Source organism: Cheilinus undulatus, linkage group 21, assembly GCF_018320785.1.
Source record: "Cheilinus undulatus linkage group 21, ASM1832078v1, whole genome shotgun sequence".
Classification (NCBI taxonomy): domain Eukaryota; kingdom Metazoa; phylum Chordata; class Actinopteri; order Labriformes; family Labridae; genus Cheilinus; species Cheilinus undulatus.
The window spans coordinates 1,644,054-1,659,765 of NC_054885.1; the positions used below are offsets into that span (position 1 = coordinate 1,644,054).

The 15,712-nt window shown below is 42.3% G+C and overlaps 1 protein-coding gene across 3 annotated transcripts in view; it reads left to right on the plus strand.

The window, feature by feature from the left end:
* Positions 1-15,712, plus strand: part of LOC121503884 (RNA binding protein fox-1 homolog 3-like) — a 679,192-nt gene that overhangs the window by 639,790 nt on the left and 23,690 nt on the right. For all 3 annotated transcript variants that reach the window (XM_041778468.1, XM_041778467.1, XM_041778469.1), the window contains 2 exons: positions 1,806-1,864; positions 9,971-10,049. In XM_041778468.1, the coding sequence (XP_041634402.1) occupies positions 1,806-1,864; positions 9,971-10,049 (138 nt within the window). The remainder of the gene's footprint in view (positions 1-1,805; positions 1,865-9,970; positions 10,050-15,712) is intronic.

A 15,712-nucleotide genomic window follows, 5' to 3' on the forward strand; every position in this document is an offset into this window, starting at 1 on the left:
TATGCTCTAACCAATACCCTGCAAGACTTATTTCTAAGTAGTATTTCAATGTGTGGAGAAAAGCTGTTAAACAGGCACCTCTTAGCATCCTAACTCATGGCTAATTGGCCACAGAATAGATGTAAGGGCTGTTGTTAGAATAAGAGGAGTGATATCAGATCGCTGAAGAATGCCCAAAATGGAGCATGAATGCAAAGCAGAGACAAAGAGATAACACCCAGATTGATGATGTTGAATTATATTGTGTCTTAAAATCGTATTTGTGTAGATAGCAGGAGCACAGAGGGTGCCGCAGCAGTGACAGTTGCCTCTCACTTTCACCCCAGCAACGACCGGCGTCTGGGAATGAAAGGCTGAACCCCGGTGATATATGACTTACACACCAGCCCACATGATAGGACTGTATTTCACCGCTTTTTATTGTAGCGACATCCACCACCGAAGACGAGACCCAGGCTGTGCTCTGAGTGATATTGTTTGTCTCTCATGCTCATTCAGCCACCTCCAGCTTAGTCCTGCTACCCCCACGTCCCCTGACCAAGGCCCGGCCAGGTCGGCCCATCATTCAACGTGTCAGTGCCAGCCCCTGGCGCTTTACTGCCATTAGTTCTGGCACTGACCACTGCACTGCTTCAGACTGGCTGAGAGTGGGTGAAGGCCTCGGGTGACCAAGAGGAAGCCGTCCCTTAGCCCTCAGTGTCCTCCACAATCATTCAGTGGATACTGGCGAGCTGTCAGAAGCAGCCGGCTGACGTGTCGAAGCATCCTTTTGGAAATAGATCACCTGCTACAGCATTAGCAGGAAGGGATGCACGCACCTATAAATATACTCTCCATACATCCCATGTGCTTATACATATGCATGCAGCGCTGTATGGGAACACACACACATGGATGCACAAACACACACTCGTCACGACAAAATAACAAATGTGCTGCACTGTTGTGTGCAGGATTTGACAATGTGTGAGAGTGATTTATTGGCCCGTGTTTGTTCAGGCTGTTGCTGTAATCAGCGGAGTCCCTAGGCAAGGCTGTCCCACAGGAAGTCATCTGCCTGACTTCCTGTCTCCATGGAAAGCCTGATGGGGAATCGGGGGAGTGCGATTCAATCGCCGTGGCCCTTGACCTGATTTCATGTGCAGCCACAGCCGAGCCCTTTGCGCAGTTACCTCTCCATTGGACGTGGTACCCCCCAGAGTTTAAAAATGAATGAAAGCATGCATTATTAAACGCCACCTATCCCACGTGTGGACGCAGATGGGCACACACTCCACTGGCACTAATAGAAAAACAGTGGGAGAACAGCTTCATTTTTCAAAGAGAGTAATAGCAGCACTCCACAATGAGCTCTTTAATTCCTTCCCCACTCCGGCAAATGAATACAGCGGTCCTGACTCCCCAACGGTCCGACCGTCTCCTCCTTTCTTCCTTCATTTGTGAGCCAGGGGGGTCGTGTAAAAGGAAAAAGGGTCTCTTTAATAATGAAGCAGCAGAACCTCCTCAATCTTAGAACGGGCTGGATTCGGGGAGCTGGCTCACATGGCCTCTGTTCTGCGGGTGCTGCGACTCGGACGAGCCTCTCTGAGCATCACTCACTCCCCCGCTCGCCACCATGCATCAAACAGCACCCTCTGGTGTCTGAAAGGGAACCTGCAGTTTGGGAAAGTGGGCTGATGATCAACATACTGTGCAGTGACATTTAACTATTAAGGCAATTTAAAGCTGTGTGTGCATTGTTGTTTCTCTGAGATCTAACCTTTCTCCCAGCTTAATCATTGATTAACATGCTGCTGTTTTTACAGGGGGGCTATGCAGCATACAGATTCGCCCAGCCCACCACCACCGCTGCTTACAGTGACAGGTAGGAGTCCTTATCGCTCACTTTTGTCTTTTTTCACCCAGCATGCATGGCAATGGAACAGTGAAATCAATCTTAATGAGCCCTTCCATTCTGTTAGGACTATAGAAAGAATTAAGTGGCTGTACTGAAAGCAGAGCCTTAATGCTGAGTATAGTAGACCTAAAGGAGTTTAATGTTTCTAACACCATGGAGGAAAGGATTCCTACTGAGAGAAGACCTTTTACTAAAGTTTTACCTCCTTTGATGGAGCGAAGAGCAGCTGTTTGATTTAATTTAGGTAGAAATGCACAAAAGTTAGGGATGCAAAGTTTAATCAGCGTAATCAGTATCATCAGATATTTTGCTGATAGTATGCTGCATTTTTGGCGGTCACTAATGTGCATTTAAATGCACAGAATTTAGATTCCACCACCAGCCAAAACAGTAACGGCGTAAGACGAGTACAGACCAGCAATGTGCAGCTCCGCTGTCTGCTTCCTCTTCTGAATTGAGGACTGTTCAGTAAAAACATCACCTTATTATTAGGGCTGTCAAAATTGACACGTTAATGCTGATTAATCCATTATCATGATTAATCTGATTAAAAATTTTAATCGTCTGACAGCACTACTCATTATGTGTATTTACTTAACAGAAAACTGAGGTTTTGTTGTCATTCATGAATTTATCATTATGAGGGAGAAATGCACTGAAAAGGCACTTCCTGGTTCATGCTGAAAGCCATAGACATTATATACGTAGACGCCTCATTGGCCAGTGGGCCGTACGTCAACTCTGCCGCCATCTTGCCAGAGGTATTCCTGGTTAAGATGCATTACTCCTGTGCTGCGTGGGGCTGACAAGACAAGATTGCGTGGAATAGCATTTCAAACAATAACAAAACCCTTCATCCCCTATTTACTTGCGTTTGTTTATGGAACGGTCTATCCTCTGGCAATATGGCGGACACGTTGACGTATAGCGGCAGCGGGCAAACACAGTCAATGAGGCGTCTACGTATATAATGTCTATGCTGAAAGCGGTCCCAGGAAGCACACGTGTTCTGGCGTCACTTCCTGTGCACATGGAAGAAACACTGAAGTCCTCACTCCTAAACAAGAAGTAGTACAGAGAAGGCTGTGGAAGTGGGCGGTGCTGAGTAGTGCTGGTCATCTCTCGCTGATGCAGAGGGGCGTTTGGGTAATTGAACTAGCAACCCATGGCAGCCTCCATTTAAAGACGTGCTCCATTATACCTACGACAGTTAAGATTTCTCTGCTTTAAAAGATTAAGGAAAAGATTGAAATACTGTAATAACCCAATGAAAAAACAAAATATAGGAATGCTCACTTTTCTAATTGATATAGATGTTTAAGTACCAAAATTCCACATTCTGGATCTTTCAAAGATAACTACAGTGTATGCACAACATAACTGGCATGTTATCTGCAGATACTAGCTTAAAATTGATTTACTGTATCATCAGATATGAAAATATCTGCATTTATTTACAACCAATATATCAGCTGTAAATATCAGTTATACATACAAATAGGACTTTGAAGTTTTAGGCTGGACCAACAGGCCTAAGTCAGCTAAGTCTTTTTCTTTTTTCATTCTTATTCTTTAAACTTTAAAGTGTTTCAAGGAATGAGGTTTATTATTTTGATCAACTTTAAAGGGTTTTAAAAGAACTAGTTTTAGATCTGAAATACATTTTTCAATACTGTTATTGATACCCACATCAGCTGAACGTAATCTGCAAATATTGGCTTATTGGATTTTGGTATAAATCCACTATCAGGGCTTTCCTTTAAGTAATTTTTAAAAGAAAACATCACTTTGTGATCATTCTAATTAAAATACAGTCTTATTTTGTTTGCAGTAATGTTAAAAAGGTGATTTACTCAACCATTTTCATAAAATGTTCCTTAAAAGTGCTCATTAGGAGAAGTGAAGTTGGTGACTTAGTTCATCTGTGTCACTTGACAATACTGCTTTCTTCTTCTTTGGTCATTTAATGGTGGTTAGACAGCTTCTAGATGCACTTCAGTCCCCTATGACCAAGTCCTGGTAAAAAATAAATAAATAAAATAAAATAAAATAAAGTTATAAAGATTATAGCCGCGTGAAATATTCAGTTTTTATATAAAGAATAACTAAACCGTCAAAAACATTACCTATCTCTCTGCATCCCGATGAGAGCATTGGAAGAGTTTTTGGCAGGACCATATATGTTTACATCGATGCCAACAACATCAGTATCTGCAAAAACCTTTTCGGAAAAAAGGGGAATAGTGGATATCAGCAAAGATTAAATATCATGCATCACTGATGTCTATGCTCAAATAACAGTCCTAATAACAATGGCTGATGCTGAAATCTATGATTATTTAAATATTTCTACTGGCGTAAAACTCCCACTACTCCAACATTAGCATGAAAACAGATCAGGGTTTGTCCCACAGATCACTTTCAAGCCAACTGATTTACTGATGATCAGTGGGCTGTTATCAGCCAATACCAAGTTAAACCCTGCATCCCTGCATCCTTCGCTCATAGCTAACAGCAAAACAAAGACTTTTCTGCAGAACAAGGAGGTTGCTGTAATTTCTGTTACTGATTCAGTTGTTCTTTAAAAGTTGGCTTTTTGAAATGCAGTTAACACAGATTAAAACAAACTGGTTCACATTCAGAGTTCATAACTGTAAACAGTGGTGGACAAAGTATTCAACTCCAGTACTGGAGTCAAAGTATTGATACTCGTGGTCAAATCTTACTCAAGTACAAGTAAAAGTTGCTCAGTAAAATTTTACTCAAGTACTAAAGTACTTACTTTTAAAAATACTGTACTCAAAAGTACATGAATTTAAAAATACTTAAGTATTCAAAAGTACAAAGTACATTTTCTAATATCAGTACATTGCTATATTGTTTTCTCAGTGCTTTCACAGAGCCTTGTAGCTCTCTGAAACCACCTAATGATGTACTGACTGACTGGTACCTTGTTTGCGGTGTACGCAGAAGACATTTGAAATGATATGAATCATTCCTCATTTCTGAAATCTCAAACATGGAGCTGAGATATGGCCATGGGTGCGCTGATTTTTCAGTTGAGTTTCCCCTGCCATCTCCATTGCCGAGTTTTGTTTGAATGAAGGCGGGAGAGCTTGCTACATAGCGAGGATGAAGTAGCCTATTTCTAAATACATCCCAGGTGTGTGCAGTGACTGTGATTGGTTCCCTTCTGTGAGGAGCACAGCGTGTGGCCAATTGCATTTTAGAAAAGAAAAACACCAACATCTGACCTCAAAGCTATGCTGAACTTAAAAGGAACCAGTAACGACAAGCTTCCTAGAAATGTAGCAGAGTCTAAAGTACAATGTTGGTCTTTGAAATGTAGTGGAGTGAAAGTCATAAGTTTCCATAAAAAAATAAATACTCAAGCAAAGTACAAATACTGAAAAAATGTACTTAAGTACAGTACTCAAGTAAATGTACTCCATTACTGTCCACCACTGACTGTGAACATCTGTTATAACTGGTATGGTTCAGCACATGCAGTCACATGATGACAGGAGATAAAAGTGAACCCACACAACCTCCACATAGCATCCACACTCCAGCCCAGGAGATGGTAATTCTCCTACGAGAAATAAAGAAGGTGACTCAGAACTAAAGCAGTTCTACAGGGCAGCTGTCCATGGTGCTGAAAACATCCACCATGGAGCAGAAGACAGGAGAAGGTTTAAAATAATCAAGAAAATGGAGATAAAAGTATGCATCCAGTACTTCTTTTCAATCATTTTCTCTTAAATTAAACCTGTGCTGACTTGGGACCCCAAAACCAAACTGGACCATGCCCCCTGGGAGCCCATTATATATCAAGGGAAGTAGAGCAATCATGCAGGCATTGCATGACCTAAAATGCTGACTTATGTTGCATCTTTGTCCTTTTTTGCCATGTTTCCATCAGTTATAGCCATCAGGATCTCAAAGCAGTTTAAGGAAACTTATTTTATTATGTCATTTGCAAAAACCTCTTTCTAATGCTGCACAAGTTGCTTGCATTTGACAGCAGACAGAAGAAGCAGAGAGCGATGCTGACGCCCGAGCGTGTGGTGCTAAAAAGTCAAGCATGAACAATAATAAGAATTAACACAAACTTCATAAACACGTTTATCCTGCAGGCTGTCAACTGGAGAAATAAATGAAATATTAATAGATGAAGAAGAGTGCGGGAAAAAAGAGAACACATTACAAAATGAGTCATGGCCGATCGTTAATGTTCCTATGTGATGAATGTGGCGCTGCTTCAACGAGAATTTCTCCACTTTCAAGAGGTTTCAAGGGTTTTTCTCACTGCACGGTTATCTTATCTATTAGGCAAACTGCCATATTCTTTTTAGCTTGGAGCTCAAAAAAAGAAAGAACTAACCTTGTTGGACTGGATGAGAAAAGCAGTGATATATGTCGTGACTCTGCTTGTGATGGGAGAGTGGGTATATCACTGCGGTATTTATGAATGGCCTCAGGTCTGTAGAAGGGTAGAGAGGAGAGGGAGAGATGGACCGGCGGGGACTCTATCACTTCTGAGTGATGTCACTCCGGTTCAGGTGTGCTCCGTTTGAGGAGGCGGCGCTGATTCATTTCGGGCCCTGAAAGCCGTTGTCAGCCGGGGATGTGGGCTGGTTTGGGAATCTAATCTGGGAAGGATTGAGCATGTCACTTGTGATAACGTACACCCTGCCTGAGAGCCTGAAGATCATATCGATAATGTAAGATTTATCAGGCCTCGCCGCGGCTCGAATTATGAGCAGCCGTGCTCGGCGAGAGCAGAAATTGGACAGCGGCTTTTTTTCTCCCTGCGAGTGATTTAATTCCTGTTTCTCTTGCCTATACTTTTCCCTCAGATTTAATTTAATTCGCCCCCAAGTTGTTTGTTTTGCTTTGTCTGTTTGCTTCCTTTTGAATAAGCGGTCATGCCCATTGGATCAATAGGGGTTTGTTGGTATTGTCTCAGCAATACCTTATTAGACTTAACGCCAGAGCCGTCAGCCAATCATAAAATGAGGTCACCGGGCTGGTGAAAGGCGTGTGAAACGGCTGCAAAATATGAAACTTTTATGATCTGAGAAGCTTACAGTGCTCACGGGCTGCATTACCAAAGGCCTTTAAGTGACTAAACAGAGTTCATACCGGGGGGTCTGATGCATTAAAGAGGCTGGAGAGGAGAGGGAGGGGCTGGCAGGAATAGACGCTACCATTTCAGAAAACAGAGAAAACAGAGTCGCTGTTTTCTGAATCAAACTGATGATAGTTTGAAGATCTGGAGTGGAAAAAAAAGAAACAAAACGACAATATGTTCCCCCTTCTCCCCTTAAAACAAGCCTTTGATTGCTACTGAATTAATGTCTAAGAGTAGGAGCACAGAAGAAACGTCTACTTCTAACTGCGTTTCATCTTTCCTGCTGAGATGTGTTAAGCTGCTAAAGTCTTGACCACATTTCCTGATGAGGCCCTGCACAATAAAAGCATCTCAGTAAAAGAACACATGCAGACTTTTATTCTGAAGAGCTTGAGGGAAGTAATGTGATTAGCATTGATTTAGCTTAGCTTTGGCATATTTGTTGCACTTTGAAATTCCACTCTTTTGAATTTAAAACTTTTATTTTTTCTTCTTTTTGTGTTAAACTAAGGGGGATTCACTTCCTGCTTGGATACAGGCTTGCTTTTATTTTGAAAGAACATGATTGTCCTTGGGTAAATACATAATTATGACATGAAACTAACCATGGAAAAAGGAACTTGCAATGGATTGAAAAGGAAATAAAAAGTAAAAAGGTGGAAGTCTTACCTCGAATTTCCATATACAGCGTGCACAGCATGCAGCGAAACGCTGCGGATTTGCTCCAACCAAAAGGCGAGCGACCTCGCCCACTGGAAGTGAGTCTAGAGCACTGTGTCGCGGCGCGGCATGCAAACCCTGATCAGCAGGCAGAGATCACTGGAGAACTGCGAGTTTACACAGGAATAGCATGTCAACAGCGGGCTATTTTACCTTTTGGGGTTAATTTATCATCCTTTCCAGTATTAGTCCATGATATTATTGCTTCCTCCGATGGGTGAGTACATTAGGAAGTTCAAAGGTTCATGTTTGCTTAAAGGATCTGTGGTTTTATGCAAAATTCTTTGGCTAAATATCCCCCAAAGTGAACTTTTCCTCGTCAATGGCGTCACTGTAGCTCTGTGACCCACTGACCTCTCGGTGACCCTTTGCTCTCGCCGCAGGATGAGACGTAATGTTGATAAAGTGATGATTTATGATCGGAGTCCGTGCATTGTGTTTATTTTGAAAGAACTGGATGTTCTACGCTTGTGACTTCCATGGTTGGAGCTTTCTGAACGACAGTGAATTTACGAGGTTTGGCAGCGGCTGGTGCTGAAAATAGACCTGCAGTGTATCTGAAACGAAGTGGAGTGAAGTGGCGCTGCCGGCCTGGAGCGCCGGCTATGGAAATGCTCTGATAGACTAGAGAGGGAGCGAAGTGCTCGGCAGTACGATTCGCCGGAGTTAGCCCCGCCCTCCTCTCCTAGCAGCTGAGAGGAGGATCAGGAGAGCCACATCCATTTCTTGAGAGGGGCGGAGTCAGGGGGCGGAGTCATCTACATTTAAAGCCACAGACACAGAAACAGCTCGTTCTGAGCAGGGCTGAAACAGAGGGGTTTTTAGACATGCAGAAATCCAATACTGGAGTGTTTCTCCAGCTACAAACTTCACAGGCATGTTTTGAGGACCTCTGAGGCCGATATAAACTTGTCTTTAAGGGTAAAATAGGTGGCCCTTAAGTTAAATGGGATGTTTAGGAGTAGTGGTGAACTTATTTACATCACCGTGGCAGCAGAGAGACGCTCACATGGATTAACCAAAGTGTGCAGAAAGGGATAGTAAAGCATGAGATTAGAGGATTTTAAGTCAAGAAATCTTTGTTGTTTCCTGCAATGAAGAACAGCTGCAGTTTGTGCATTATCAATGTGCATTATAATACAAATTGCACCGTGAGGTCGGGCTTCTTGCATTTCTCTCGTCATGTTTGGAGCGTCTTTGCTCACCACACTTTGCACTAAGCTCGTCATCACTGGGGGCCAGTAGCATTGTGAGCCCCCGTTGACATCCAGTCAGCTCCGTGGAGGCTCTGTGACATTGCACGGGGTGGTTTGACCTGCTGGTCGTCAGTGGCGTTTCTCTAGTGAGAGTCATTTTGGAGATATATTAGCCTTGGAGGACCTGCGGGGTTCGGTGCTCAGAGAAGATAAGAGGACCGCCGAGACTCCTCCTGACCATCTCATGGAACCGACTTCCTCCCCCCAGAAGCCGAGCAGCCCCTTCCTCACTGCTCGGTGACCTTGGCTGGGCGGGGCTTGAATGGTCCAAGCCTCATTGATATTTTTATAAGTCATCGTATCTCATGTGAACTACATGTATGTGCTGTAGCCTCCTTTAGGAGAATTCCTCCCTCTGTCTCCTCCTCTTTTTTTTTTATTCCTGGTTGATTTGGTGCCCTCAGTCCTTGGCTGGTTGCGCCTTATCTGCTCCGTGCAGACCCTCATTTGCAAGCAAGCATTGAGGGGAAAAAAGCAAAGTAAATAGAGGAATATGTGAAGTCGAATAAATAAATAAATAAGGCAGACACATCTTGTCCTGTCTCAGAAGGAAATTGGAAGGATTAGTTCCAAACCAGCAACAATGAAAAGACAGGGGGCGTGAGCCCAGTGTGCAGCCTGGATAAACAAGAACGGGCTGAGAGACCAAGCCCTCCAGCACCCAGTGTGCTCCCTCTCACACCGCTCTTTCTCTCCATGTGCTCATTACTTATTCCATCCAGCCAATCAAGATGACAATGAAGAGACAAGTATAATTCACCAACCTTTGAACTCCCCGTTTTGAACCACCTTGTATAATGTAGGAAGCCCAGGGGGCTGAGGAGGGAAATAATTGATTGTGTTAGAGACTTGAAAGAGTTGACTTGAGGGCTTGGGCATTAAACAAGCATGCATAAATGTTCTGCTCTCCTTGTCAATGATAGATCAATGACTGTGTTCTCTCTGTGCCTCCCCGTTGTGCAGCTATGGCAGAGTCTATGCAACAGCAGACCCCTACCACCACACGATTGGCCCTGCTGCCACATACAGTGTGGGGACTATGGTAAGTGGCTCAAACCGCCCATCTCTATCACTCTGCAGACTCACAACACGAGCCGGCACACAAACACGACTCACACTGCAAAAAATAAAGACCAGAGGCTGCAGCGGTCACTGGTTTTTATTTATCTATCTATTCATTGATGATTTGATTTTGTCATGCTCTCTGGTGCACCCTAGTGGGGCTGAGAAGTACTAAAACAACACCAGCATGTGGAAATCGGCCCAAACATGGGGCCTCATTCACCAAATATACCAGAGGTTTTCTCTAGATGTGTTGAGATGTCACATCAAGAACAAAACAATCAGTTTTACTTACTGCAGAGCCTACATGAAAAGCATCAAGGAGGAACGGCCAATAAGGAAAGCCTGAGGCAGGGAGAGAAGCAGCAAATAACCCAGATTAGATCAGAGCAGGCATCAAAACAGAAAGATATTGATTAGGTCAGAAGTAGGGCTGATATGCAATTATTTGTTTAGTTCCTAATCTCATGTATTTTCTGAAAAACACAAGCAATAAATCATTCTATATTTTAACCGACACAATATCAGAGTAAGCAAGGGCTGAACAATTACAGAGAAAATATCTAGTTATGTTGATTTTGACTCGTATTGCAAATTGAAGATGAATTTTAGTATCGAAGGGAGGGTGATCATTTTTATTTAATTCTCATATTTAATAAGAAAAATGTACAGCAATGAAGAAAGTAGTTTTTTTAGTAGACTATTCAAAAAAAGGGCACATGAATGATTGCGTGTCTAATGCATAACATCTCTCAAAAAAAGTTTTAATTTGCATTTTGTCACAAATTTCAGGTTAAAGAAATATTGCAGCTTCTGAGATTTTAAAAGCAGGTCATATTGCGATTTAATTTAATTTTCAATTAATTGCCCAGCCCTAGTCAGAACAGGATAAATGAGGAGCTGGGGTGGAGGAGGGTTGCAGAAAGCGGCCTGCAGAGCGAGCAGCAAAGAGCAGGCAGGCTAGACCAGCTTAAAGACCCTGTAAAGTAAAAATAAATCTGTATTAAGGTCTGTGGTATGGTAGATCACTGCGTTGTGAACCTCCAGATCAAATTAAAGCATTCACGCCATTAGCCTGTCTCCTGACCTTTTGTTGACCTCAGAAGAAGAGACAAAGTCTGTTCAAATCTCTGCTATGATGCTTTAAATCAGTGATGCTCAACCTGTGGCTCTAGAGCCACATGTGGCTCTTTTATGTCTTAATTTTAAATATTATTCCCCTAGAAAACCCCAAAAATAGGGAAACTTTTTGCCACTTTCATCATTTTTGACACTTCACCCATTTAAGCTATCTTCTGCCATTAAACACCCTTTTTCCTATGTTTTCGGCCATTTTTGCCACTTTTATCCCATTTTTTGCCCTTTTTCACAATTTTTTCGTCAATTTTCGTCCGAATAAACTGCTTTTTGCCAATGAATACCACTTGTTTCCTTGTTTTCCAAATTTTTGCCTCTTCTTTTTGCTACTTTTTGCCAGTTTTCACCATTTTTGCCCCATTTTGCCCATTTATACTACCTTTTGCTATTACATACCCCTTGTTTCCTTTTTTTGCCCATTTTTGCCAAGCTTGACTGCTTTTTGCCCATTGTAGTCACTTTTCACTGATTTTTTGCCACTTTTGGACCACTTTTTCTCCACATTTTCACCCCTTTTTGCTGCATTTTGACCATTTTTGCCACCTGTAACTTTTTTTTTTTGTCATTTTTACCCGTTTTTGCCACTTTTCACCACTTAGATTGTGGCTCTTACAAAAGTATTTTTCAATGATGTGGCTCTTTGGTTGAGTAACACTGCTTTAAATGATCCATAGACCGCTGTGACAACAGACTGTACTGAGGTGAACTGCTCAGTGATTTTAGATTGTGGCAAACTGTGATGAGGAGTGGCTCATAGATAAGTTGAGTGAGTTTAACAAGCCCTTACGCGGTAAGCATGCGCAGCTACCTCTTATTTAGAATCACAGATAAAGACACAGTCTGCAGCTTTAACCCCCTCACTCATGGTGTCATACTGAGAAAATTATTTTCCCCTAAAAACATGAACCAATAAACAAAACATGCATAACTATAACTTTGCAATGGAACATGAACATTATAGATTCCTTTGCACAAAATAATCCCAGAAGTCCCTGCTCCAGGTGACTGCTTCTTGGGCAGGGTCATTCCCTACCGTGAGCTCACATATTGGCCCCGCCCACATGAAACCAAGCCAGGAAAGAGGTGAAATGTCCTAAATCCAGGATTCAGTCACATGTAGATCTCAGCGTTTTCACATGTTTACAGCAACCAGATTCCAACATTTCTAGAGTGTTAAGACAAAAACTTTGGATTTCACTTTAAAGGGTCTTTAAATAAGGTAGCATGAGTTTAATTAGCTTCATTAGCAGTTATTTGCACTTGTTGCTGAGCTTGCACCAAGCCCAACTAGTGCATGTTCTTGTTTTTCCTGTGCTTAAAGGGAAGAGAGGGAGAGCAGCAGCAAAATCCCCAGAGCAAACAGCCAGAGAAGTGCACAGCAGGCATCAGTGACAACAGAATGACACTGATTGAGTCAGAAGCGGGATAAAGGAGGAGCTGGGGTGGAGGAGGGTTGCAGAAAGCTGCTTGCAGAGAGTGGCCAGGCTAGAGCAGCATGAGTGTGATTAGCCAATAGCGTGCTAAGAAGCAAATGAGACATAAAATGAAAGATACTGACACAATCATAAAGACCAAACATAATGAGCCAAAACGAGCAGAAATAAAGTAAAACATGAAAAATGTGAGTGCTGCTAAAACCTTGCAGACTCTCAGAATCATCTTAAACCGTTAAATGTAAATGTCATCCTCTGTTCTGTTGGTGAATGAGGCCCGTCTAGTGCTACAAAGTTGTGTTACGCCACGCCAGCTCACCCCATGTAATATTTATCCCTGCTGAAACGAGAGTGAGTGATTACTGCAGTGTTTTAAACACAAATTTTGCATCTTACATAACATTTCCAACAGCTTTCTGTTCATCCCACATCCCTCAACTCGCCGTGAGTGAGTTGGATCATCTTTATTTTTCTCCCCATTCAGACAAAACCAAACTTGAAGGGATGACGTTGAATTGTTAATGTCTGTTTTTAGCTAGCTTTTGCAGCTACTGTAACATCAAAGATGAAAAAGTGAATAAATAAAGGAGCATCTTTCTTTCAAAAACAGAGAGAGTCTCTCTTTGGTTTTTGTTTTTATGATGATGAGGGGATGGGACGGGGCTTGCAGACCAAAACCTAGAGATTAAGGAGCATCAAACGCATGCAGCAGTGTGCCGTGGGACATAAAAGAGAGAGAGAGAGCAAGACGAAGAAGGGAGGGAGTTGTCTCGCCCTCCCTCCTCCTGCCCACAAGCTTGATGCGAGGCGTGCTCTCTGCTTGAGAAATGACTCAAATTTACCATTCCGGCATGCATGCGATTTTTCAACAACATAAAGCGTACAGTTCCCCGGTGCAGCTGCTAGCTAAAAGCTTTCATTAATTAAGACATTTCTTTTTCCTCTTCATTTACTTAATTAAAAATGTGCTTGAATGTTTTTGATACTTTCTTCTTTTTCCTCCAAATTTCCTTCCATTTCTCCGACACTTTGCTCGTCCTCTCGATCAAAGTAGACGACAGGATTTGGCCCCTAAAAATATCAGAGCTGATGTTGTGTGTGTTGGGAGCGCAGGGAGCTAACACAGACTCCAGGGTGTGTGTGTGTGTGTGTGTGTGTGAGAGCGTGCTCGTGTGGTGTTGAACAAATGGCGAGGCCGCTGGGAGCAGGGCTGTTCTGAGGCCAACATCGAATCGGCTCGCGAGTTAAAGAGAGAAGACCAGTTTGGTTCCTAATTCTTTAATCATATTTGATTAATGGTTCTCCGGCAGAGAGGAGTCATTTTTGCATTTAAAAGCTATACAATAATTAGTTCCTCTGAGGTTGGAAATTCTCTTTACTCACTCCTAGCACACAGAAGCATCTCGTACCGATGAAAGTTTCATACGAGCCTGAAAATTAGGCAAAATTAGCCTTTGAAGGCACTCGCTAGCCTTTGGAGTTAGTCTGAATTCCTAATTGCAGCAGAGCCTCTAAAGATGAGAGGAGGGCTGTGTGCGTGTGCATGTGCAGGTGTGCATGCATAGGCCCACTTGCATGCTTTATTCTGTGTGTGTCTGCCCTAGATATCTCGAGCATGGTGCTAAATCTAAGGGCTAATATCCTGTGGTGGTTCGCCCCCCTCCAGAAAGGAGCAGACACCTCCGCTAGACATGAAAAGGAGCGGTGATTAAACCTCTCTCAACTTATTCTGCTTCGGCTCAATCTCTGATATTGTTGGAGCCTGAAAAGAAACAGTTTCCCTCAAGGAAAAAAAGCACAAAGCAGCAAATTTATTTCATTCATTTCGACTTGTAATTAATTAAAGGAAACGTGTGAGCCCAGGCCCAGTGTTTCCATGACTTTTTTGTTCAAGAAAATGCTTTTTGCTGCACCAATTAAGCTCCGAGTTTGCCGATCTAACTCCCAATGACCTTGTTCCTAACACACACTCCGATTAATGCCTTTAATATTTCAAATATGGAAGCCCATTCCTGCCAGTTAAACATAAAAAGAGAAAATATACAAATGCTAAGCACTGATTTAAGAAAATAAACCTTCTACAGCAGAGCTTCTCAACCTTTTCAGCCCGTGACCCCCAGAATAAAGGTTCCAGAGACCATGACCCCCACTGTACCTGGAGGAGGTTGAACACAGTCATGCACAGTTAAGAAGAATTAAGAACTGCCTGTAAGGGGGGTAAAGGGGAGAACTTTCTGGCCCCCTTACCAAACAGGGGGCCCATGGAGGCCAGCAAAATGTTACACTGTCATTAAGCAGACACTGCATCTAATTATTTTCAAATAATCTGTGTAATCTGCTGAAAAATGTAAATCCCTTCATTGAAAGATAACCAAAATGGGTTAAAAAAAATTCTAAAATAGGTTAATAACGGCAAAAAATGGTGAAAAGGGTAGTAAAATTAGAGTTTAAAAGTAGCACAAATGGGTTAGAAGTGGTAAAATTAGATAAAAAATAGTCAAAATGGGATAAAGTGGTGGAAAAAGGCATAAAATAGTGGTAAATGGAGTTAAAAAGTGACTGTTGTGGCTTTAAATTGGCGAAAACGGGAGGAAATTTGGTGAAATGGGTTGAAAAATTGATATAAACTGGCAATAAAGGGTTAGCAAGAAAAAAATAGGCAGATAGTGGCACAAATTTCTTAAACTAGCAAAAAATGTGCATATCAGATAGTAAAATGTGGTTGAAATGGTAAAAATTGGGTGTAAAAAGTGGTAAAAATGGGTTAATAGTGGCAATGATGGGTCAACGGGGGGAACATTATTCTTAAGTGTCAGGAATTGGTTCAGAGGGTAAAACAGGTGGAAAAAAGTGGTGGAAAGTTTAAAATGGACAAAAATAGGTGTTCAAAGGCAAAAAAATGTTAAAACTGTTGGGAAAAACTTGATGAAAAGGGGTTACAATTTGGCAGAACTGGTGTAAAGTGGCAACAGTGAGACCCCCTCTCAGTGTCTCGCGACCCCAAAGGGGGTCCCGACCCCAAGGTTGAGAACCACTGTTCTGCGTCTCACGTTTCTAATTTGCACACCTCAAA